Source organism: Varanus komodoensis, unplaced genomic scaffold (assembly GCF_004798865.1).
Source record: "Varanus komodoensis strain SLA01 unplaced genomic scaffold, ASM479886v1 scaffold13_3, whole genome shotgun sequence".
NCBI classification, from domain to species: Eukaryota; Metazoa; Chordata; class Lepidosauria; order Squamata; family Varanidae; genus Varanus; species Varanus komodoensis.
Window position 1 is genome coordinate 10,819,756 of NW_025335409.1, and position 24,000 is coordinate 10,843,755.

The 24,000-nt window shown below is 42.8% G+C and overlaps 1 protein-coding gene across 1 annotated transcript in view; it reads left to right on the forward strand.

Moving 5' to 3' along the window:
• Nucleotides 1-24,000, forward strand: part of SEMA3C (semaphorin 3C) — a 171,383-nt gene that overhangs the window by 7,287 nt on the left and 140,096 nt on the right. Inside the window, exon 2 of the mRNA XM_044423394.1 lies at nucleotides 1,796-1,937. Within this exon, the coding sequence (XP_044279329.1) occupies nucleotides 1,835-1,937 (103 nt within the window). The 5' untranslated portion in view covers nucleotides 1,796-1,834. The remainder of the gene's footprint in view (nucleotides 1-1,795; nucleotides 1,938-24,000) is intronic.

Below are 24,000 nucleotides of genomic sequence, written 5' to 3' on the forward strand. Positions count from 1 at the left end.
TCTGTGGAGCTCAGTGTTTATATAATAGTGTTAATCAATTTGCCCTCTCCAAAGCCTCAATTATAGCACTTTAGAGTTTACCAAAGAGGCCATCTGATATAATCAATTGCAAAAACATATTCCCTAGAGATTAGGGCTGGTGTGTGTTATACAGGAGCCATGTAGAGACTGATTTAATTGCTCCCTGTGATTGTCAGACAATCACAGGGAGGTTTATGGGGTGAATTGGTTCATGTGAATAAGCTTATCAAGTTGAGATAGTTGCCAACAGGAATAATTTAAAATGGCATCCATTCTGTTGAGCTTGGGTTGAAAATTATTTCTTGATATCCAGACTAATCTGCATTCGTATGACTTCAGGTCACTGCTGCTTGGCTTACAGCTCGTAGCGCTTTTAAAACCCACTACTAAAAGAATAAATGTTTGTAAATGTATACCTCTAACACATCATGCATAGTATTTGGTCATTTAATTATTGGATACAAGTGGGGGATCTGTATTTTTTAATGTGTAAAAAAACTTCTATTGAGTAATTAGAAGAAATGTTTAATATCAACGTTCTAGCTCTCTCCCTTTTTTCGTGTGATACATTCATCTAAAATGCCTTAGGAATGCAGAATTCTCAGAGTTTGGCCTTGTTAAGAAGGATGGTTATATCATTGTTAAGGCAGTATGTGCTTGTGTATATTTGGGTTATGGTGTTGGCTAGCAAGTGAAAACCAGAAATTCAGCCCATTCACATGAAGGCAGAGAGAAAATGAAAAGTGGCGGCATCCAAAGGGTGTGTGGAGGTTTTTGCACGCTCTTCACCAACAGGGGATTTTGCATATTGGGCAATCAATGACCACCAGGAGGTCTTGGCAAATGTGAATTAATGGAGCCATCGGGCATTTAACACACATTGCCCAAGTAACATTCCTAACTTTATGTATGTTTATCTGTCTTTGCAGAAGTGCACTTAGTAAGGATCAATTCCATTGACCTGCCCTTGTATGTACCACTGATTATCCTTGCCCACTTAGTTCAGCGTCAAGGCCAACCTCTCTGAATCGCATGATGAGCATGGCATATAAGAAGTGAAATCCATCCCTGCTAATCTCAGAGATGCATCCACTGGCTTCATAGTAGGGAGCACTTTGGGGACTTCGGACCAGGCATCCGCAGCGGAGGATTTTGATCCTTGAAAGATGACATGGCAAACATTGCCCTTTTCCCAGTCTTCTTGGGTGCCCTATGCCAAGGAAAAGAGGTCGTGCTGTTGGAATGGGAAGCTCTTTGTGTCCTTTGCTCCTCTGGCTTCCCAGAGTGGCCTTAAGACATTTTTCCATTCCCATTTTATCCAGGACTAAAGCCCAAAGTGATCACTGCAGACACTTCAAGCAGAGCAGCCCCTTTTATATTTTCAAGAAGAGTACAGTAAAGACAGAGATCTAAAAATATCAAGACGTTTTCATTCATGAAACCTTATCTCTCGCCCTTGCTTTGCTCTGCCTTGACATTTAACATAATTATTTTTCCAGCAGGTGGGACTCATCTTTACAGAAAAAAAAGAGCTGAGACTAATCCTTACAGCAGGCATTACCCAATTGACACTGCACATGCATCTGCCTCTTTTACTACTCGCCATGCCAGATTTTTCATCCTTTCATAACATAAGGGTACAACCCATTCCTTCCAATGAGTTTTACAATGCCATTGACTGGTACAGTGCTGCACTGTTGACGTATGCATCTTGCAAAATGCAGAATTTAAAGAAGAAAATCTACAATGACCTCTCTTTCTTTATTTTGTTTAGGTTTCATTTCTTGGATATTAAGTTTCACATCTGAAGATAATGACATTGCTAAGTTTCCGAGTGTTGATTGGGGTGTTTGTTTGCTCCTGCAGTGTAAAAGGATCTTCCCAGCCTCAGGCCAGGGTGTTCTTAACATTCAATGGTAAGAAAGCAGATAAACATTCCTAGGCAAATGTTATTGTAGAACATCATCTTCTTTCCTTTCATACGCATAACTAAGCAATAAATAAAATTATGGCTTCATCATCCTAACTGTTCTTGCTTGCAAAGCGAATGTTCATGCTTATGTTGGATCTGATCTTACCAAAGTTTATTAAACATTCTTGATTATTTAGGTTAAAATGTGCTGTATTCAATGACTTTCAGAAGTTTAAATGTGCTTTTAGTCTGGATGTATTCAGTAAGGGCATTTACTTTACCTAGCTATATTAATGTGGATGTCTTCAGAAGTTACCCATAGCCATTTTTCAGGGGGCTAGCAGGGACCCTATAGCAGGGAACTGCCTGTATGGCTAGCGCACCCATGTTGGAAAACACTTGCAAATGGCGCAGACACTGTTGTGTGCCTGCCTGTGGATTCCTCTGCATGCCTGTACGCTGGAAAGCCCTAATTGGCAGCAGCTTCCCAATGATGTACATGTTATAGTCAGTCCCCCTTTCACTGCATGTCCTCATTTAGCATTAACTGCCCTGCTAATGGAGAACCTGAAAGGCCAGGAGCCAAAAAAGAGTCCACGCTTAAATACATTCTCCTTACTTATCTGGAAGTTCCCTTTTGCTGTCTTCTCTCCTGTGTTCTGAGGATTTTTTCTCCACATTTGGCTGCCGCTTTTGCTGTTGAGATCCAAGTTTCAAAACTAATCTCTCATTGACTCCCCTCCTCCCAAATTTCCTTCCTCGTTTTCTTCCTGGGTCCGTTTGGGTGGTCTATTGTTCTTGGAAGCCTTTGAGGGTTTTAAACCCATATGCAGGATTTGAAATGACTGTTAACTGCCTATAATAACTTCTATAATAAAAATACGATGTGTGCAGGGCACATGTGGCCATGTACATGTGGTTTGCATACTGTTTCTCTTGCATGAAAGGCTATCCATAGCTGAAGTGACATGAAGAGCAAGTGTCTCTTCATGCAAAGGATCGTGAATGTTCAATTTCTGCTTTGGCACTTCTGGAATGAAGGGGTTGGAAATGGACCAGTGTTTTGACAAGTGCAGAATATGGCTTTCCTGAGCTACAGGAAGTCATGTAAGATGACACTGAGAAGGATGTGACAGGGAGGGTTTGCCTCAGTGGCAGGCAGGTGGACTTGTGAACATGTGTATTTGCAGAAGGTTGCCTATGTATATATATGACACCACCATCACTACAAATTTCAAGCTCCCCTGCCTCCAAATTGCCCCTTTTAAAGACATACACATATTGACTTGATTCGCTACAGATCAGTTTGATGCAAGCAGCATAATAGAATAAGATCTGCAGGGTCAAACTGGAAAAATCCATCCTGTTTTCATACCCCAAAGAGGATTTTCATAGATATTGACCCAGTAAGCCACTCACAGTTGAGGTCAAGAACCACTGGTCTCATTTTGGTTTCCTCCTTTTTGGCTTCCACGTGATCTGAACAAGTGCCTGTTAAGGGCTAGCATGCTGGTAGAACTGAGCATGCATCTCTAAATGGTGTATCAAGTCCTGTATTGGAAGACAGTGTTATCCTTACGCATACGTCCCTGATCATCTACATGAGGTCTTGATCTTTTGGAGCCTGTATTCATGTGTGCTTTAGATACCGAATAGAGACTCCAAACACTGCTGTTGATTTTTGCCACCCAACCACTTATAAAGCAATCAGTGTTTCCCTGTAATTGGCGTTTGGCTGCATGTTAGCCATAGAAGCATTTCCTCTTTAGAAGCTCTCAGAAGGCTGGCTGGGTGCCAGGAGACTGACAATCCTGCGATCCACTCTAGGGCTCCATTGCCTATTCACGTAAGAGGGTCTTGACTCTGTTGGCGGTGTTTGGGTCTTAGTGAGAATAAAGCATAAGGCTGGGGAATATGCTTTCCATTTGAATGCCTTTCTGCACATATATTTTCCAGGGCATGTAAGGAATGAGCTGTGATTACAAAATTTGGGCAAGTTTTAAAAGCAGGAACTGCCAAATGCATGTAGCAGCCCATACAGCAGCCAAGCCAAAGCACTTGTTAAGTGGGATGGCTGCATGAGTCATGGAGCTTGCAAAGAAAAAGGTGGGGAAAAGCAATGCGAATCGATGGAAAGAAACACCAGAGAAATCAATGGAGCAAGCTTTTCTGTCAGTCAGTCATTTCAGCTTTTCCTCCTGTTTCCAAGGCTGTTTGCTGTGCTGTCACCCATGTGGCTGATAGCATGTCTTGCTTGCTTCATTATTGCTTTTTTTGGGATTCCATTCCAGGAGCCTGCCCACAACTCTCCAAGAGTGGAAGGTTGCAGGGGTCCAACTGAGTGTGGAGACAAGGTTGGCCTCTGCACATCCCCCAGGCTGCAAAGGCAATTTTAACTCTCTCTCTGCCAGCCTTTCCCAACCTGGTGACCTTCAGAGGCATTTGGACCACAACTCCCAGAATTCCCATTCAGCAGGCCATTGACTGGGAATTCTGGGTGTTGCAATTTGAACATGTCTGGAAGACACAAATTTGGGGAAGGCTGGTTGACACCTTCTGTGCCAGCTTGCAGCTTGTAAGGGAGAGATGTTGTGGCATTGCCGGCATTCTTTACAGGAGGGGGGTTCCTCACTCCTCCCCGTGCCCGCAGAACACCCCCTTCCAGAAGTCACCCTTCCATCTTCAGAGCTGCAGCTCTCTGCAAGGGTCCTCTGGAGACAGAATCCCTGCTTTGACCCAGACCGGCATCAGGGCTCCAACTTTTCCTGTGGTCTCCAGCCAGTGTTCACCAGCCATAGCATGGGGCCCTGAAACTATTATTCCAACTGACTTTTTAGAAATTATGTATTGATAGGAAAAAAACAGGGGAAACATAGATGCTCATGCTTATTTTGTTTATTCATTGGTAAAATCAAATATAGAAAACCTGGTTTCACTACATCACCTTTCAGTTAAATCAAGACAAAACATGTGATGGTATTGAAGCAAATAAAGCTAAGGATGCACGTAGCTGGGAGCAAGTGCCATTGAAAGCACTGGGACTTTCTCCTGTGTAAACCTGCATAGGGTCAGGCTGTACATAATGGAAGGAGCCCTAGCAGTAAAAGAGGTAAATCCTGTTGCAGAACATGATAAAGCAATGCACCAGGAAGCAAAAGGGGTTTAGATCTGTACTTGAACCTACAATCCTGGACTCAGAAAATATACTCTTCTGAGCCAACATGCATAAGATTGAGCTCTAAAATACTAGTAATGAAGTGGCCTGTTGGGTCCCCTTTCAAAGCTGGATCCACAGTTCCTGTACAAGCACAGGTTGTCTGGTCTTATGTAGCGTACGCATCCTGCTTTATGCAGGCAAGAAAATCTGTCACCTCCAGGGGACTCTAGACTGGGGAAAGATATGGAAAAAGACACTGTTGCCAATATATACTGTTGCTAAATTCTATGATTTCAGAATTAAGATTCTCTATCCATTTTGCACTAATCTGCATACAAACAGTAAAGGGGAAAGGAAAACGTGTTCCTTACATATTTAAGCAGATCTTTGCCTCTGTGGTGTTAACTGTATACTAGGAATGTCCAGAGACACCGTGATAGATGAGATTCATCAAATTTTAATAAAGGGTTATTTGGAGGAATGCAGCCTAGCAAGAGCCTTGTACTCATTCTCACCCCAGGTAGGCTGTCAGAGTGAACGCTCCCCGCTCCCAAAATTGGGATCAGCAGGTTTGGCACAGGATTACCCTTTCCTGTGTGAATAGAACCTTCTGCATGTCAGCTTTTGAAGGCGTGGAGAATCAGATAAAAGGGCAGTATAAATCACCTCTGTGAAAAGTGGAGGTTTGATCTGGCACTTTGCTGACACGTGGAGAGACTCCAGACGGTAACTTGTGTAAGCAGTGCTCTGATTCAAAAAAAGAAAGGGATAACATTTATTTATTGAAGATCATTTTAGACTGCTTTTAAAGGTAGAACTGGATAGACTTGCCAAACATGTGGAAATGCATCACCAAATAAAGAGGACAGTGGTTTGCACATGGTTATTTATATGCATGGTGCAAATTTAGAAATAATCAGTATAATTGAAATGGAAATGCAGTACATCTCACAGGAATGTGGAGGGTTGACCAGATGACCGGCATGTCTGCCAGCTCAGTGTGTTCTTCAGGTGATAACTGTTGATGGACAGCAGTCCTGAATGGTTCTTTATCTTTTAAAGCAGAACTGGACAGAAGAGCCCTTCAGATGGAAGACCTCTTCAAAAAGAGGTGGTCCTTCAAATAAATCATTGCCCTTTGTAAAATGGACACTTGGCCATCCTAGCAGAACCTTCTGACACAATCAGAGCCTAACAAAATAGGAATTTCAGTGGATTAGGAACATGTAACCAAAGTTAGACAAATTGCAATTTTGTGTTTGTGAGTTATATTTTGTTGCACTTTTCCCAAAGAGGTAAGCTGATCTAAATGTATATAGATATAGAATATTTTGTTTCTAATCACAGTTTGTAGTCATAGAGTCTGAGTAAAGAGCCATTGTTTAAAAGAAAACAGAGACAAATGTCCTTGTATTAATACCCATCTGTTGCTTCTGGGAGATCGTATTTAGGAGAGATGAATGAGGTTTCTGTGTTTATGGAAGTTATATAAACTTATATGTTTATAACATGTAATACGTGTTTCTTTGCAAAAACATTGATGAGGACAGCAGGAAAAGGAAGGCAGGATGAGTCTCTAAAACAGGCCAAGAAAAGAGAGTTCTCATCTTTCACTTTGCTAGTTTTCCCTTTACTGCTCCATAAATTTATCAAAGCTATTAGTGATGTTCAAAGAATTCCCCTGAACACAATCTGAGTTTTGCCCATGAAAATGTCAGTACAAGAACAATTGTCTTCACATTGTCAAGAAGGAATCTGCGACTCTTTTAACTGTTTAGGTGAGAGGCTTTTAACAGTTTTGTGGAAGATTCTCTGAAGGACACATGTTCATTGTTCTCTGGAACATGAAGTGGCAAGCAGTCCCTGGCAAATGAACATTCTGAGTTTGAGTTTTCAAAACGTCTGTTGTCCAGATGGCAAAAATAACTTTTAGGCTTAATGATTCCGTGGTTTGGCAATGTTGGTTGAGAGTGATGGAAGCTGCAGACCAACTGATCTGGAGGGCACTAGTCTGAGAAAAGCTGGTTTATATAGACGTGTTTTGAAATGCTTCAAGGTGCACTCAGTCCTATGTGGGTTTAGACGGGATTAACCCCCACAGTTCCCACCATTTTGCCTGGGGAATGTTGGAGACTTTAGTACTTTTTCTGTCTAAACATGCACAGGATTGCACCCTTCCTACATTTTATTGCTCACAAATAGAGACATTTGCCTGCAATACGAATATGGATAGAGCATTGGGAAAAGGTAGGCATGCATGGAAGCTCCACTTCCAACATTTCCATGCTCCTGGTTGCATTAGAGAACTGCACACTAAGTGAAAAGATTTGAAATAGCACTGTAAACATGTTTCACTGAGCAAAGCTACATGCTTTCCACACTGATTTTGTTTGGGAATCCTGTTTTATTGGTGTTCCCAGCAGTGGAGAGTGTTGGAAGTGCATTCAGATGAATGCCCTTCCAGTCTAAATGCATGAGGATCTTGGATGAATGTGGGGATGCTGAGGGGAGTTTCCATGGGTATGTATAGCCCATCTCCATTTTATTTATTTATTTCGATACTCTCCAGGAGCCAAAAAGCTCTAGGCAGCTGTTCATGCATTAAGTTTTCTGTACAATGACAAAGTCTGAGCCTGCTGCTGCAGGCACAGTCAATTTGCCAGGAATAGTGGCGAAGTATTAAGAAAATGTTTGCTCATTAAATGGGCCACACCAGAACTGCTGGAGGTGGACCTCTGTGCCTGAGGTCTTGAACCTTGATCTCTTAACAGTGGGGCCTGGCGAGTTTACTCTTTGCTGTCACCATGTGAGCTTGGTTGAGGAAGGAGCTGCTTGCGGTCATCCTACATCTACCCAGAGCCCCCCTCCCACCCCACATTTTTTAGCTCTCCTGATATATCTTCTGAATGCCCAGAAATCCTAGCAGGATTGCGTTAACTGGCCACAGCCTAGACCTTGCCCATCCAGCAGGAGGTATGAAAATAAGACTTCCTTGGGTTAAATGTGCTAAGGAGGTGTCTGGATGGATTCTGCCTGCCATCCTCAGTGCAAACACTACCATGCCCACTGGCTCTTTCCAGCTATCAGATTCCTAGGGAACGGTTCACATGTGTCATGCCACACTGAATGCGCGGCTTCTGGTAGCATGCCCAGTACTGTGGCAGCAGGGGGCATGGTGCCACTTTGCCCCATGCCTTCGGTGCAGATGTGAGCAGAAACATCACAGCCTCCCATGGGTACGGCTGTGCCCGCCTGAGGCTTCCATGGGATGGGGGCACCAGCTGATCAGGATTCCTGGGCAGGTGGAGCAGCCTCTGGAGGTGGAGATGAATGTATGGAAGCCTCTCAGAGCTTCTGCCGAGTATATGGAAGATGCAGCGAGGCAAGTTCTCCTGCTTCTCACCTGTCATCCATGCACATTCAGTCAGCACATAAGACCTGATCAGTCTTGTGCAACCTGGTGCTCCCCATGGACTACCATGGCTGCAGTGATGGGACTTGCACTCTGATGCATCTGGAAGGCTCTGGGATGGGGAGGTTTGGCTGAAGCATTTCAGCTGGGCTTCTCCATTTGTGAAATGTTTTGCTCAGGCTCATACAGAGCAGCCTGCCTGTTTCCTGGGGTACCACCAGAAGGGTGTCGCTGATCTCTGGTGGGTTTGGCTGAGTGGGTCTTTCGGCTAGGTGCAGCCTCCTTGTAAAGTAGTGATAAAATAAGGTGTGCGTATGAAATGAATGGGTGGAAGTCATTTGAATTCCAGACCCCTTTTCGTGGCTGAGTGTTAAAACCATTCTGGGGCTTGAGAGCATTCTTTGTCAGAGGTTTCCAGCATTGGAGCCTGCATGTCATTTGCTTTTATCTGCAAAATATAGATTTGAGCAGAAGGCTTACACACAGGTCTATCTTTGTTCTCGGTTCTGCATGGGAAATAGAGACAATAGTTAATGACTGCCACTTCAAGCCTGAATGTGTTGCGCGCACACACAATTATCCCCTCAAATAAGGAACCGGTGGGCAAAATCCTGCATTTTAGAAAAGGTGCTAATTCTGAATTGAATTGAAATCAGGGGAGAAATCATTAACACAGCCAGGATTCTTATTTCCAGGCAACCTCCTCACTCCATTAAAAGCAATTAAAAAGCAGGGAAGGTCACTTGGGCAACGAAGCACTTTTTCCAAGAGTCAACACTTTAAGAAAGATTTAATATAACCCCTGTGGATCCTCCTTTCTTTTCCAGAAAATTTACCCTTGAGAGACTTTCTTTTATCTCCTGAGCAACAGTAATACAGCCTGTTCCAAACAATCCCTCATTGTAATGCTAATATTGCCCTGCAGCTCATAAAGCATTCATTTTGTGCGGCTGACAATCCAGTAGCTATTGGAGGCTTGACTTTGCTGAAAAGGTCAGTGGGACATTTGTGATAGTCAAACTCTTTTTTAGAAAAGTTCAAAAGGAATCACACTGGTGAGGAGTAAAGACCTTATTGTAGCCCTGCTGAATACTGTTCCTTATTTTGATAATTTGTTAACAACGTTACAATACGATAATAGCTAAAAAGCACATTGAGAAGGCGCTTCTGAATGGGCAGAGGTTGCACTCTTAACTAGCAGTCTGCATTATATCCATAAAGCCGCATCTGAATGTAAAAGAGGTGCCCTAACTGTACTTCTCCCACCATTCTTTCTACCTTTTCACATCCCTTTAAGTACTTTCTTTCCTTACTTTTTGGTGCGCAATTGTACAAGCACATAGAGCCTAATGCTGTGATTTTTCATTCACTGAAAATCTGGTGGCTTGCTGCCGGCTCAGTTTAATGTACTGAAAATCTAGCTGGGAGATTTAATTCTAGCCATTTCCCCTCTAGTTGCTTCCTTGCTTCTGGTAGAACAATTGGCCATAGAAAAGGCGATACTCCTGAAACAACTGACCCTTCTGTGCTTAAGAAAATGACTTTTTTCCAGTGTATTCATGTAACTTGTGCTTTTGTAACTGTGCACCATGCAACTGCTGACTGAATCCACCTAAAAATGGGCCTGCTATTATTAACCTGTAAAGAAAAGGCATTCCTTTATAAAGTCCACTTTGTTTGCAAACTCACATAGGATAATCCTTCATAAGCTCAGATCTTATGAAGTGCAAATGGTGTTGCTTGTGAACAGATAATTTCTATTTTCTCCTTCCCACTGCAATTCTGCCATCCTCAGAAGTGTGCTTTTAGAAAACTCTCTGGAACAACATTTGATGACATGTGGGAAAACAGCAGCTGCAAGAAGCGATCATCAAAAATGTGAGAATTCTCTTCCATGCAAGTGGAAGTACCTTGCAGATCCTCTGCTGGAGCACAACTGGGATGATCTGTTTGCAGTTAGGAGTGATTCAATGGAGAAAGGAGGAGAGAATTCTCATAATGCTTGCAGAACAGGCTACAAGAGGGAGCTGTTCTCATCCTACCCCGTACTGTGGTATGTACACTGTAAGGCTCACTTCTGCAGCCCTCCAACTACTCCAAGATTCATACTTTCTCTCCTCTTGGACTGGGACCATTTGCTACAAAATGCTTCCTTCTGGATGGCAGCCACAAGCCTGGCTCTAGAATACTGCAGTGCGATGTTAGGGATCCACATGACTGTTATTATATTATTGTCGCTGTCATCGTCGTCGTTGTCATCACATGGCATTTATATCCCACCTTTCTTCCTCTTGCAAGAATACCAAGGCAGCTCACATGGTTTATCTATCCTTACAACAACAATCCTGTGAGGTAGGATGGGCTGAAAGCCAGTAACTGACCCAAAGTCACCCCATGGCTGAGTGGGGACTGGAACCCAGATCTCCTGAGCTCCAGTCCAACGCTCTTAACCACTAGGCCACACTGATGTAGCTGCACCCAAATAGTAGAATCATTTTATGGCTACTTTGTGCTCTGCTTGGAAAGTGTAGCAGGAATCCCTAGGGTCCTTCCATTATTTGCTGGGAAAGTGTATGATTGTATGTGTGAGGTGCTGCTGCAAGGAAATGTTTATAGTTGTTTATAGTTGCTCCAGTTTGTAGTAGCTCTAGCTCTGATTCTCCAGAAAAGTCTAATATGAAACAAACAACTATTGAAGAAACAAGTAACCACATTACTTTCCACAGTTCTTTCTCAAGACACTCTGCCTTGCAGGAAAAGCCATGCTGACATAGGTAAATAGCGCATCCTCTCTCCCCTCTGAAGTAGCAAAAAAGGTCAGAAGCATTCCTAATATGCAAACATTGTTACCACACTACAAACATGGCTAATAAGTGCTACGCAGCGTGATATTTCACGGCGAGATTTTGTGCAAGGAAGTCTTTCTGCTGCAAGAGCTAGGAGCCCATTTGGGCAATTTTCGCAGCGGCCTCTACAAATATGCCCACCACTCTTCACTTACTGGGGCTGTTTGCATCAGGTTTGCAAACTGAATATTTTCCCTTGTTCCTTGAAATCCCATGTGGTTTATTGTAGGGAAGAAAGTGTTTGCAATTATACAAATTGTATGCTGGGATCCAGAGAACCATGCTATTCGCTACATCCGTCCAAGAGATCTTTAGCTTATGTTTCTAGGGTAGTAGGGTTGTTCCTCCTCATCTTGTGTGGCAAGCCTCTTGTGGAAGTGAATAAAGTTTATAGCATGGAAAATGGGTCTATGGTTCAATGGAAACAGTGTTGTTCTTAAATAATAATAAAAATCCCCATACCTCTTATGGCCTGCACCCAAACATAAGGTAATTATGGCACAGTCCTATTGCTGTGTTCATAAACCTGCTAACTTGCAGGTTTATGCTCATCTTCTCCAGTGGGAAGATGTGCTCTTTGCCCTTCCATCCTGCCAGCCAGTATTTTTGCTCTGGACTTTTTTACTGCTCTAGCAAAGGCATTTTGAAAAGGGAGGAAAGGAAGTTGGAAAGACTCACATCCCTCCACTGCATCTGTGAGCAACTGGTGCAGTTCTTTCTCTGCTGGTTGCAAGGACCTGGGAAGTCCAACCTGAGACCCTTACAGCCCCGTAGGGAAGCTTATGGAATTACTCTTCCTCCAACAGCCTTCTGTGTTCCCAGGAAAGCCTCCCTGGTAGAATGTGTGGAAGCTGCAGCAGGGTGAGGGGAACCTCCCCAAATCAGGCTTGGATCCGAAAATAAGCTTAGCTTTTAATGAAGTGTAGAGAAGCAAATTTCTCATCCCTTTATCCTCCTGCTCATCCTCTCCTTCCCCCAACAGCATCCATGGCCCACCCTACCTTGTTCCAAAGAGTCCTTGGTCCTCCAGAAAGGCAGTGAGAGGGAGATGACTGCAGAGGGAGGAGGAGGATGGAAAGTTTTCTGTCATGAAGGTTTCAGGATCCAGACCAATGTTTCCATGCTCCCTCCACCCAGCAAAACAAACAAAGAAACAAACAGAAAAACTGGTTTGAACTATGGCTGTAGCTACTGAACCAAACAAAGTAGCTAATGGTGCAATCCTGTACCTGTTGAAACAGAAAAAAGAAAAAGAAAAACCCTAAGATTGGACCTTAAGTTAGCTTGTATTGCATTGATTGAATTTCTTTTAAGAATGCATAGGCCACCCTTCCCTGGAAACATTTGCATGGCGATTTACAAGGGGAAGCAATTTTATCCACCACTTTGACAGCTTGTGATGGCTTACAACAAAGAACAATAAATTAGCAAAACAATACAGCATCCAGCAATGAAGATAAACTATAAACTATATGAATATATATAATTAAACAAGAAAATCAGAAGCTGAGCAGAGAAAAACAACACACAGCAAATTCAGTGCAATGAAACATGCAAAGATTAAAAGGCCTGGGAAGAGGAAGAGATCTCCTGGCAATGCTACTTGACAGATGCCCAGCTGGATGCCTGATTACCCTCCCTTAAAGAGGTTTGGGTGGCCACTCATGTAGGACCAAAAAAGAGGACCCCAAATTACATATGCAAATGTATATGTCAAGGGGCAAACTTAGAAAGAACTCGTATTGAAATGGAAATATAAGGGTGCAGAAGCCTTCCCTAGTGGAGAAGGCTGATGTGGGGCCTGCTCACAATGTTGATGGGCCCCTCCAAGTCCTCTGCTTCCCACCCTGTGGTTCATTGACTTAGACCTGATGGCCCGTCCGACAGAGCTCAGCATCAACTGCATGACCATCCTCTGTAAAGAAAGACACCAGGCCACATGAGGAGAATGCCATGCACATTTCCCCTTGTTGCTGCTTATCTTGCCCGAGCTGGAAAAGAGTGGTCTTCCAAGAATTACTACAGCATACCTATTTTTCATCTCGTTAGTATAGCTCTTTGCAGATCTTGTTGCATTTATCCTCACAACAACCCCGGTCACTGCCATTTCTATTTTAAAGATACGGAACAGAGAGGAAGGCATCTTCACTTGGCTCAGGTTGGAGGAGAAAAAGGATACAGCACTAATTGACCCCAAGCAAGAAACAAAAGGGGGAAAGTGCTGGCAAAATTTCAACCTGATACTCAGGAGTGGAGAATGTATTGTGGTCTGTGCTCTGCCAATACACCATCTTCAGACTCAAGAAGGTCTTGCACAATGTTGAAATGTGCTGGGTGTACCATATCCCACAACAAAGCATCTTATTGCTGAGCATCATTTTGAGGTTTTGCCTTTCCCTTACCCAGTTTGGTTTTTTCTTAAGACCACACAGTAATTCCACAGAGGAAAAACAGGGACTTGAGCCTAGGTATCCAAAATATGAGTTCTGTTATTTGGTTAGATTTAGTGCTGGACCCATCAGAGAGGAAACTGTGGGATTACTTGTTGCCATGTGGTTTAGTGAAACCATGCTCCAACAAATTTTATGTAAATATACATAGTTATGCACGTTGGACTGATCTAAGACTCACTGTGGGTGTCCTGTGGCAGAATGATGATCAACAAGTCCTCTAAATAAGTTATTTATGGCTTCATGAAGCCATGCTTCAGTTCAATCCATGCAAGACCCTGCTCTTTAGGGGGCAGATATTCCCAGCCCTTGAGAAGGAGGTAATTTGTTTGCCACACTGGTATTTCATTTCAGCAGGATGAATTAGGACCTAAGCCTGGGGGAAAAAAGCAGATTGCATAGAAGTGAATTTGATAGCCCATATTCAATTATACATTTTGATGAACAAGGGCATCTGAGATATGGTACAGATTATTTAACAGGCTTTTAAAAAGTGTTATGAGTCATTCTTTATTGTAAGCCACACTGGAAAAAGCCAGTATGTAAGTAACCATTTTTGTTACGGTAAAGGGAAGTCGGTGAGTGGTAGGAACTACACTAATTGGAACTCAGGTAAAACTGTGGAAAATTTCCTTTGAGGGTCTAAGTGTCCTTGATGAAAAGAAGCTGAGGATCTCCAGTGCCCTATAGCAGGCAACTTGTCTTTTAAGAGTGAACCCTGAATTGCTTATGAGGAATGGTATCCTTGGAGGAAAGCAGTGTGGGGAAAACTGGTCTTCTGCAGCATATAGAGGCCAGAGCCATAGAAACTCAATTTCATTTGACTATCCCTGCTTCTGAGTAGACACACTGACAGAGAATTAAGACCACCTTTTGCAATATAAAATGCAATGGGATGAGCAGCAGCATTAAGTGGAGTTTGGGTGTTATGCATTATGGATTGAATCCCAGTAAAAGTTTTGATGAATAACACACATTTATGTCAAGTGGCCTCACAATAGCAAGGGAGGCTTTGAAATGTAACTTTTTTCTGGAGATGAGAGACTCAGAGAAGGACATAGATGAACTTAGATGAGGAGAGACTGAGAGAACTGGGCATGTTCAGCCTTGAGAAGAGAAGACTGAGGGGGGACATGCTATTCCTCTATAAGTACCTCAAAGTCTGTCACAAAGAGGAAGGTCAAGATCTCTTCTTGCTAATTCCAGAGTGTAGGACATGGAATAATCAGTTCAAGTTATGACAACCCAGTTTCAGGCTGGACATCAGGAAAAGCTTCCTCACTGTCAGAGCAATACAACAGTGGAACAAACTGCCCAGAGAGGTGGTGGGCTCTCCCACACTGGAGACATTCAAAAAGAAACTGGACAGCCATCTGAGTGGGATGGTGTGAATTGGTGTCCTGCAACAGCAGGGAGTTGGACTCAATGGCCTTCATGGCCCCATCCAACTCTTCTATTCTATGATTCTATGAACTCAGCAAACAGGCGGATCCATGCACACTTTTAGGTATCCCTTTTCCAAGGTGGCTTGGATTTTATGGGTCCAAACCAGCAGAAACAAGCTCAAAGCTAGTGAAGATCTTCCAACCCACTGGGGTCATGCTGAATCTAGTGGGCACCAATGAATAAGCCTGTGTTCTCAGCTGCAGTTACTGAAAGCTTCTCATGAGCTGAGATGTTACCAAGGCACTAATAACTCAGCCTATTCAGTAGATCGGCAGCTGGAAGACCTGGATTTCATGAAAGCTTCACTGAGGTAGACCAAGGAAGGACTCTTTTTTTGGGGAAGTTGTACAGCCACAGAGAGGTGGAAAGGATGTACCACTGTCCTATTTTGCCAACAGCTTCCAAATGCCCTCTGCTCCCATGTTAATATTCATAATTCTGTGTTTTCCATTCCCTGGTGTTTTCTCTGCATCCCTTTTGGAGTGTGTTTCTGTCATGCTGTGGATTCATTGCTTTCATATTCCAGGAGTAGCTAAAAGAAGAAGAATAATAAAAGCCTCCCATCTTTCATGTAGATTAAGTGGTGTTCCTGGGTTTCTTTTCTCTCTCTGCATGGCTCTGTGGCTCACATTCTCATTCTCCCTCACAATTTTGAAAAATGTTTATTATGGCAGCAGCTTTCACAAGTAGCAGAATAAACTGATGGATGGAGATCCAGTTTGGCAAATATTTTCCTTCTTTTGAATGTCGGCATAAATCTTTCTGTCATAATGCAGCTGAAATGAATCGGGGAGCTAGTTTTGCAAATTTCAATAAAGTATGTTGTTAGGTGGTTTCAGCCACAGTTTAACCCTGATAGATTAGGCTGCATGTGTTTGTCTAGCTGTAAAAAAAAAGAAGCTGTCATCTTTTTATTGTGGTTAGATCAATGCTGGCCTCCTATGGCTGCAATAGAAACACCACATCCCATTCCTTGTCTGGTGTTGGTGGGGGAACATATGATTTTCATTACACTGATGGCCCACCGACTGCTGCCAGAAACCCAGGCAAAAATATTTGCAAGCCACAGTCCAGAGAACTGTGCTTTCTGCTGTAGTTTCTATTGAAATCCACACTGCAAACTGATTTTGAGACTAAAAGGAAGTTCAAAAGCTGCTTAGGATACAGCATGGGGACTGCTGTTCCCCTCCTAAAGAAGCCCCCCTGGGCATGTGCAAGTTTAGGACCAGCAACAAGGCTAGAAGGGGTTGGTCCCCTGTGAAGCCCCCTCCCAGTAGGAGCCCCCTGAAAAAGGCCCCAAGACTTATTCCTTTTCTTCCCCATTGTACTTTCCATCTTGTCCAGCAAGTGAGTGGCAGAAATGAAGAGGTGGATGAGCAAGAGCAGGTGGTGACAAAGGCACTGAGAATCATTGGCTTAGTGATAAGATAAACATCCTTATCACTCTGAATAGGAATTTGTACATTCTGCTTATCTGAATTAGGGAGAGTGGGGATTCTATATTGGCTGGATTTGTTTGCGGAGCAGGTACTATATTATTAGCAATGCTCTGATGTTTTTTTAAACACTGAACTTTGTTCAGACTTAAACATGTGGATTGATACCTTTCTCAGTTTGCATCCAAGCCCCTCTCAGATGTTAGCAACCCGAAGAAGTGAATATGTTCATTGATTGCAACTATGTACGGAAAATATAATCCTTGTGTGACAGTTTATCAATGTAATACGCATTTGCACAGTAAAGGAAGCTCAAGAGATGTGAACTGAACAATCTGCTCAATTCTGAATGTGCCATTCAGAAATAAAATTTCAAAACTAGGACAGAATTAACCCATGGAACATTAATGAATCTCCTATATCTGGACTGAAGGTATTTTCCCTCATTCAAAATTAGCAATTTAAAGCCAAAGCACAGACCAGCAAGTCAGCAGTAAAAAGGTCTGATTAAGATTTCTCTTGTACTTTCTGACTTCATAACTGACTGTATGAAAAGCAATTGCTAGCTGTAAGCTGAAAACAATTGTTTTCATGATTATTCTTGCCATTCCTTGGTGATGTGTATACTGTGGTCACTAATTTGGCAAGCATCACATTCACTTAGAATTGGCTTTGCTCTTGACGTTGCTAGCATATGGCCAGATCTGATTGGTTGCACAGCATAATGTCATCATTATTCAGTGATTTCTTAGAGGCTGGAGAGTCATCTATGTAACTAATCTAGGATGAGAAACACATCATCTAAAAGGAGAGAACAAGGAACTACTTCAGCAGTAGAAAGTGAGTGCAGCAAAAGTTTTTTTCAGGAAATTTCCACCCATGCCCCTAATTTCAATCTAAAAGAAAATGGTGAGATCATTCTGTGTAGTCCAGGTTCTTACTACAATCCTTAAAAGAGAGTTATAACCAAGCTCTGTTATAAGAATTCAATTGCTGAAAAGAAGGGAAGAGGCAGATGAGCAAAGCAAGTGGAGACAAAGGCACTGAGAAAGGCAGTCACTGAGATAGTCTTTCTGCCTGATGTCAGTTGGACACGATACAGAGCAGGAACTTCTATAAAGCAGGGGTGTTCATATGGGAGAGAGGGATCTAAGGAAAGCTGTTTACAGCCTACTGGTTAAAAACCTGCCACAGTGAATTGTGCCCAAAACACATTGGGAGCTAGTGCTGTTCTCTCCACTCTGTTTCCGCACAAGAGCTCAGGCTATGGATGTGCCAGTGCTGGAAAATCCAGTTTGTTTGAGCCTGTTGGAAGCTTTGATAGGTCAAACTGGTGGGGTGTCCATGGCTTTCCACCTCTATTTATTTTTTATTTATTTTCAATTTATATCCTGCCTTTTTCCTACAAAGGGTTCAAGGCAACTTATATCATTCTCCTCCTCCATCTTATCCCCACAGCAACAACCCTGTGAGGTTGGTTGGGCTGAGAGTCTGTGACTGGCCCAAAGTCACCCAGTTGGCTTCATGGCTGAGCGGGGACTAGAACCCAGATCATCTGAGTCCCAGTCCCTTGCTCTTAACCACTACACCACACTAGCTCTACACCTCTAAGCAAGTGGAACTTGTGTAGTTCCAGAAGATAATCAATTTTGTGCAAATTCCACCAGATCCACATGCTGTTTTTGAGCACCAGTTGGCATACAACATCCAAAATACTGTGATTTATGCTATTTGCATAGTTACAGAAAATCTCTTTAGTGTTTTTTTAAATGCAAAAAACTATGGCATATCTTAGAGACAGAAGTCCATAACTTGGTTAAACTTGTATCAGAATTACTTGGCACCAGCACAGGGCTGCTGGACTGGATTCTGGGAGGTCAAATCATGAAAATTGGTTGGATTGTCATCCACCCTGTCAGATTCCTCATACATCCTTAGCATGAACAAACCTCTACTTTAGTTATAGAGCTATGGATAGGGACATGCAGCTATAAGTTCCCAGGAATGCTATATGTCTTTGACGTTAGCACATCAGAGTGCAAGAAGGTATATCTCAGTAGTTTTGGGCTGCAATCCTATGCCCATTTACCTGGGAATAAACACACTGAATTCAATAGGAAACCCATTTGAGTTGACGGATAAAGGATTGTGCTATTAATGGATAATATTCCCTCAGTGCTACCAGCCGTGCTTCATCTGAACCTTTCATTTGTTTCTTATGTACTGCTTTTAGTGGTCCTGAATCTGCAAATAAAGCTTATTTATGGAGTTTTTTCCATTTAGAATGTTTACCTCAGTCCAATACTGGGAGGTTTTGGCTCTATAGTGATTCAAAAAGTTTTCTTGTCATCCTGTTGTAGTCATTCCAGCCTAACCCATTGGTCATCCATCATTTCAGTAAAGTGAATAGTTTTTTGGAGCTGGTACAGAAAGACGTAGACCATTCTTGGAAATCAAAATGTCAGATCTGCAGGAAACAATGTAAGCACTGTCATTGCATCAAGTGGCATTTGCAGTTTTATTAGCATAGGCCAATTAAGTTGTTTGCAAGGCAAGGGCTGGCGTTCCTTCAAAAAGTCACTTTTGGGAGCCTGATAAGGGCTTCGCTGGCATGGAAAACCTGATCGTGGGTTTAGATTTTTGGGTGGGTTTAATGCAAACACAACTGGAATGTTTTAAGCTGATCCTGTTAAAAGCACACTTCCTGTCACTAGTAAGAATACATTAGACCTGCTTCCAATGCTCCCATTTATTTAATGCATGTAACCAATAGCAAACATCAGGTGGGCTTTTGTTTTTCACGCTATTTAAGTCAGGTTATGTATCCAGATTTAGTGAGTGAGATCCTGTTTACACACCAGTAAGAAAAAGCATACAAATGTAACATGAAATCTGATGGGATTTTTGACATTGTAATCTTGCATTATATGCTAGACATTAGCATGTGGTAGACAGCAGTAAGCAGCACAACCTACCTCATGTGGTGGGCCCTGGGGGAACAATCTGAGCTGCATGTGCTCTGAAAAACTGTGTTGGGGACCCCAACAGGTGGAAACTGCACTGCTGGGCCAGTATCACTTCTCAGTCAGCACTTCCGTATTGCAAAGAACCACAACGGAGATGTTAAATGCTACTATGGCATACAGCATCCCTAATCTGGCATCCTCCAGATGTTCAGATTGTAATTCCCCACATTCCTGACCATTGTCCATGCTGGCTAGGGCTGATGGGAATTGGGACCCAAAATATCTGGAAGGTATGAGGTTGGAGAAAGCTGCTATAAACAAAGTAGGGATGAATGCATAGTCTATTAGTTGAATTAATCCATTTAAAACATGTTAAATGAATTGTAAGAGTACCCCCAAGTAATCAGTGGGTAGATTGAAATGATTAATGCTTTACTAGTATTGGGGCGGCATAAAAATGTTTTAATAAATAAATAAATAAATAAATAAATAAATAAATAAATAAATAAATAAATGTGGGTGGGAAGGACCATCTAGGCTGGAGCACTCTTCCCAGGGAGAGAGATACAATGGGCAGTGGCTTCTCTGAAAAGTTTGTACCTCATCTCAAAACATGTATTGTATACATACTTTGGGTCAGATTCATACAGGACTTTTAAAAACTTAGCCAACCTGTCAATAGGAACCAATGTTATGTATTCCAAAATCAGTGAACAGATAGGAGGTGTGCTAAAGATGTGCGTGCAACTTATATTTTCAAGTTCATTTGTTACTACAGTTGTATCTTCATGAATTTATTATGCATTCTCCTTCCACCTCATCATACTGGAATGAGACAGTTCTACTCCTGAATGTATTATGCTGGGAATCTGGTCTGCACTGGCAATCTAAGCACTCTGGTTCCAGTTTCACCCTTGATGCTTATAAACCTCTGAACTCAGAGGCTTATGGCATGCTGTGCAAAGGGAGGGAAGCAGCAGAGGAAAACGCCAGCTCCTTGCCCTTCTTGCTCTGAAAGTCAGCTACATAGTCAGCTACATACATCTACTGAAACACTTTGTACTGGGAGAAAATGAAGCTGCAGTACCACCAGGATGCCTTGTCTTCTGGCACCCCTTGTCTCCTTTCTTCTTGCTTCCTTGAATGCTCCTGTACCCCTTCTCCAAGGTTGCTTTCCTCAGAAAAGCAGCTGGCGCAAGGAGGATCCAAGCCCAGGTCCCTAGCTCTGAAGTTGGAGCTCCAACTTCAGAGGAACCAAGGTTCCACTTGGATGCCAGGAAGCACTTCCTGACAGTCAGGACCCCGAAGGTGTGGAATGGGCTTCCACGAGAGGCCGTTGAGGCCCCATCGGTGCGGGTGTTCAAGGATAGGCTGGATGTCCACATGGTGGGCATGTCGTGAGCGGAGCCGGCTGGTGCCGGAGGTCAGACTGGATGGCCTGGGAGGCCCCTTCTGTCTCACTCTGTTTCCTATGTTTCTATGTTTCCAGCTGATCTTGGGTCTAGGAAGAATCCTAAGTCCCCACCCATAAGACTCCATCTGGCAGCCATAAGACCACTAGAAATGTTACAACGCTCTTTTCATTTGCATAAGTCACAAGGCAGTTTACAAAGAAATGCAATGCTGTCATGTTGGAGATGGATTCATGGCTGTGCAAAAGTCCGTGTTAGAGGTGGATTCATGATTGTGCAAAAGTCAACAGGTTCACAGTATGAAGCTAGTTTCTACTTGGCTTTGTAAAGGTCAGCTGCTGCTCACCTGCTTGTTTTGTTGGAGCTGTAACCTACTTTAGGATCCTGTCTTTGATGAAATGATGTTGCTCCCCAGTAATGGGCTGAAGGAAGGGCTGTGGCTGATTAGTACAGCACATGCTTTGTTCAGCCTCCTTTGTTCAGTCTCCGGCATCTCCTGATGGGCTGAGAAAGGCCCCTACCTGAAACACCGGACAGCTGCTGCCAATCAATGTAAACAAGTTTCAGCTAGATAAACCAATGGCCTGATGCAGTATAAGGCACCTTCCCTTGTTCCTTTCTTTCATGTGAGGCTGCGAAGTATGTAGACCGATTCAATTAAATTAACTTGCCTTGTTTTAAGAAAGAGAAAGTGGGAAGGAAAGAGTTGGCCTGGTTTCCCAGTCCATCAGGTAGTTGGGCACCTGAAGAGTATAAAAAAGTGTAGAGGACAAAATCCCTGCTAGTAGTTGTTTTTGATGATGATGTATAATAATAATAATTGTATTTATATTGTGCATTTATTGGCATGCTTGTAGCTCTTGGCAATTCTCTAAAATTGGTAAATTTCAAATGACAATGTGGTTAAAACCACCTAATGAATTAATAGAACAAACAAGGTTTGAACTGCATTGTTTTCTTTCTTCTGTTATGAAATCTATTAGAAAATTAAGGAGTACTTCTGTGCAGTGTATCAGGCTATATAGGGTATTTCTTTAATAATGATTGTGCCAGCTATGGAATCTGGCTCACCAGCAGTGAGTGTGTCACTTGGAAGTGAACGTAGGTGGCAAAGTGTCAATGCCTACCAGCCTATGTGTGTGTATTTGCAAGTGGATGTTTGCGCAACATTTCCACAAAAACACAAAGTTTTGCAAAAAGTTTTAAACATCCAGACATTTCCACCAGGTTCCATTGTGCAAATCGACTCGGGATCAGAATGACAAACTTGCAACATCTCTTTAAGCTTGCAGCTGTAGTGGCTTTGTGAATATTCCAGTTGTTATAATGATGGTGCGCCCCAACTCCAGAGTGTGTGCGCGCTTGCATCCAGTAGTTGCTTGTATCCCAGAACTGCTTGATCAACATTGGAATTTAAAGCAAGTCGAGATAGTAACTAGGATCTCTTCAACTTAGCATTAACTATGCATAGCATTAAGCAGCAGTGCTGAAGCCAGGGAATCCGGGCAATCGTAGAAATAATGGAAGCATTATACTGAGGCACTCCAAATGGTCACTACTGTGAATGCTGATTTGTGATGGTCCATTAGTTCATGCCAGCTATCCCACCTACTAGCACATTTTCCTAAACTTTACAGACAGGGTTCTATCTGTGGAAAGCTCAAAAGGGTCATCCTGAAGATTCCCCTGACCTATAAGGCATGCTATTGATTTCAAAAGCTTTGCGCATTTCTCAGACTGACTGGCAGTCTCAAGTCTAGTTTTCTGAGTTTGTTTCCCCTTTTGCATACAAGGAAGCGGCAGACCTGGAGTAAATTTCCACAGGGAACTGCACTCAGTAATGGGCTTTGATGTGGACCTGTATAATAAACATTTGCAAGACATCCACTTCTTGCATTGGTGGTTACTGTTGTTGTTATCTTACCTTTTTTCCTCTTGTGAGGAACCCAAGGTACTTACATAGCTCCATTTTATCCCCACAAGAACAACCCTGTGAAGTTGGATGGGTTGAGAGTGAGTGACTGGCCCAAAGTCATGGCTGAGTGGGGACTTGAACCTGGATATCCCAGCTCTCCAGCACGCTAACCGCAGTACTACACTGACCCTCACAAGTAAAATATTCCTAAGCTACTCATGGGTTCACCTAAAAACAGCATGTGTGAAATGAGCATATATATGAACTCTACACTGCCATCAACTAAACAGTGTAGAGTTCCTAGTAGTCTCAAGCGAGATTGCCAATTATATATGTAAAGCTTAGACTTCCATCCTTCCTGACTTTCTCTGGTTCCTTCCCCCCCTCCCTCTCCCCTCTCCATCATTCCCTGCATTGTGCTGGTTGTCAGAAAAACACAGGTTTCTCCCCTTAGGCTTTTAAAAAGCTGCTCACCAGGGATAAGCAGACTTCAGGCTACTACACCCTACTTTCTCCCTATTTTTACTAGGACCCTGAGATCCACTGAACGGGGCCTGCTGCCAAAGCCGTACAGTCAGGATTAAAGAATTCTGAGTTCTGGAATTTGGTTTGAGTTCCAGTATTGCACACAGCTTATGATCCTTCCATACAAAAAAATTCCTTCTGATTCCAAGTTTTCTTAATTTCTGTAGTAGAGCTGAGTGGTACTGCTGTAGTCACTTGGTTTTTGTTCTAATTGGTCTCCTGGAAATCACTCAGAAATCTACCAGCAGATCCAGAGATACCTTCTGCCTACCTCTGCCATACATTATGAATAGAGGCGGCTTGCTTCCAGGCCTGCCCTATCTAGATATTGTAATCTTTGATTTCACGACTTGGCAAGCCTGACTGAGATAAAGAGCCAGCTTATGGGATGCTTCTTACTCTGTGATAATATTCTGGAATTAATGGTGTCTTTATTATAGCTTTTCCATTCTGACAATTACTTAAGGGTAGCGATTCTTTTAGAGGAAGATGTCCCTTTCCA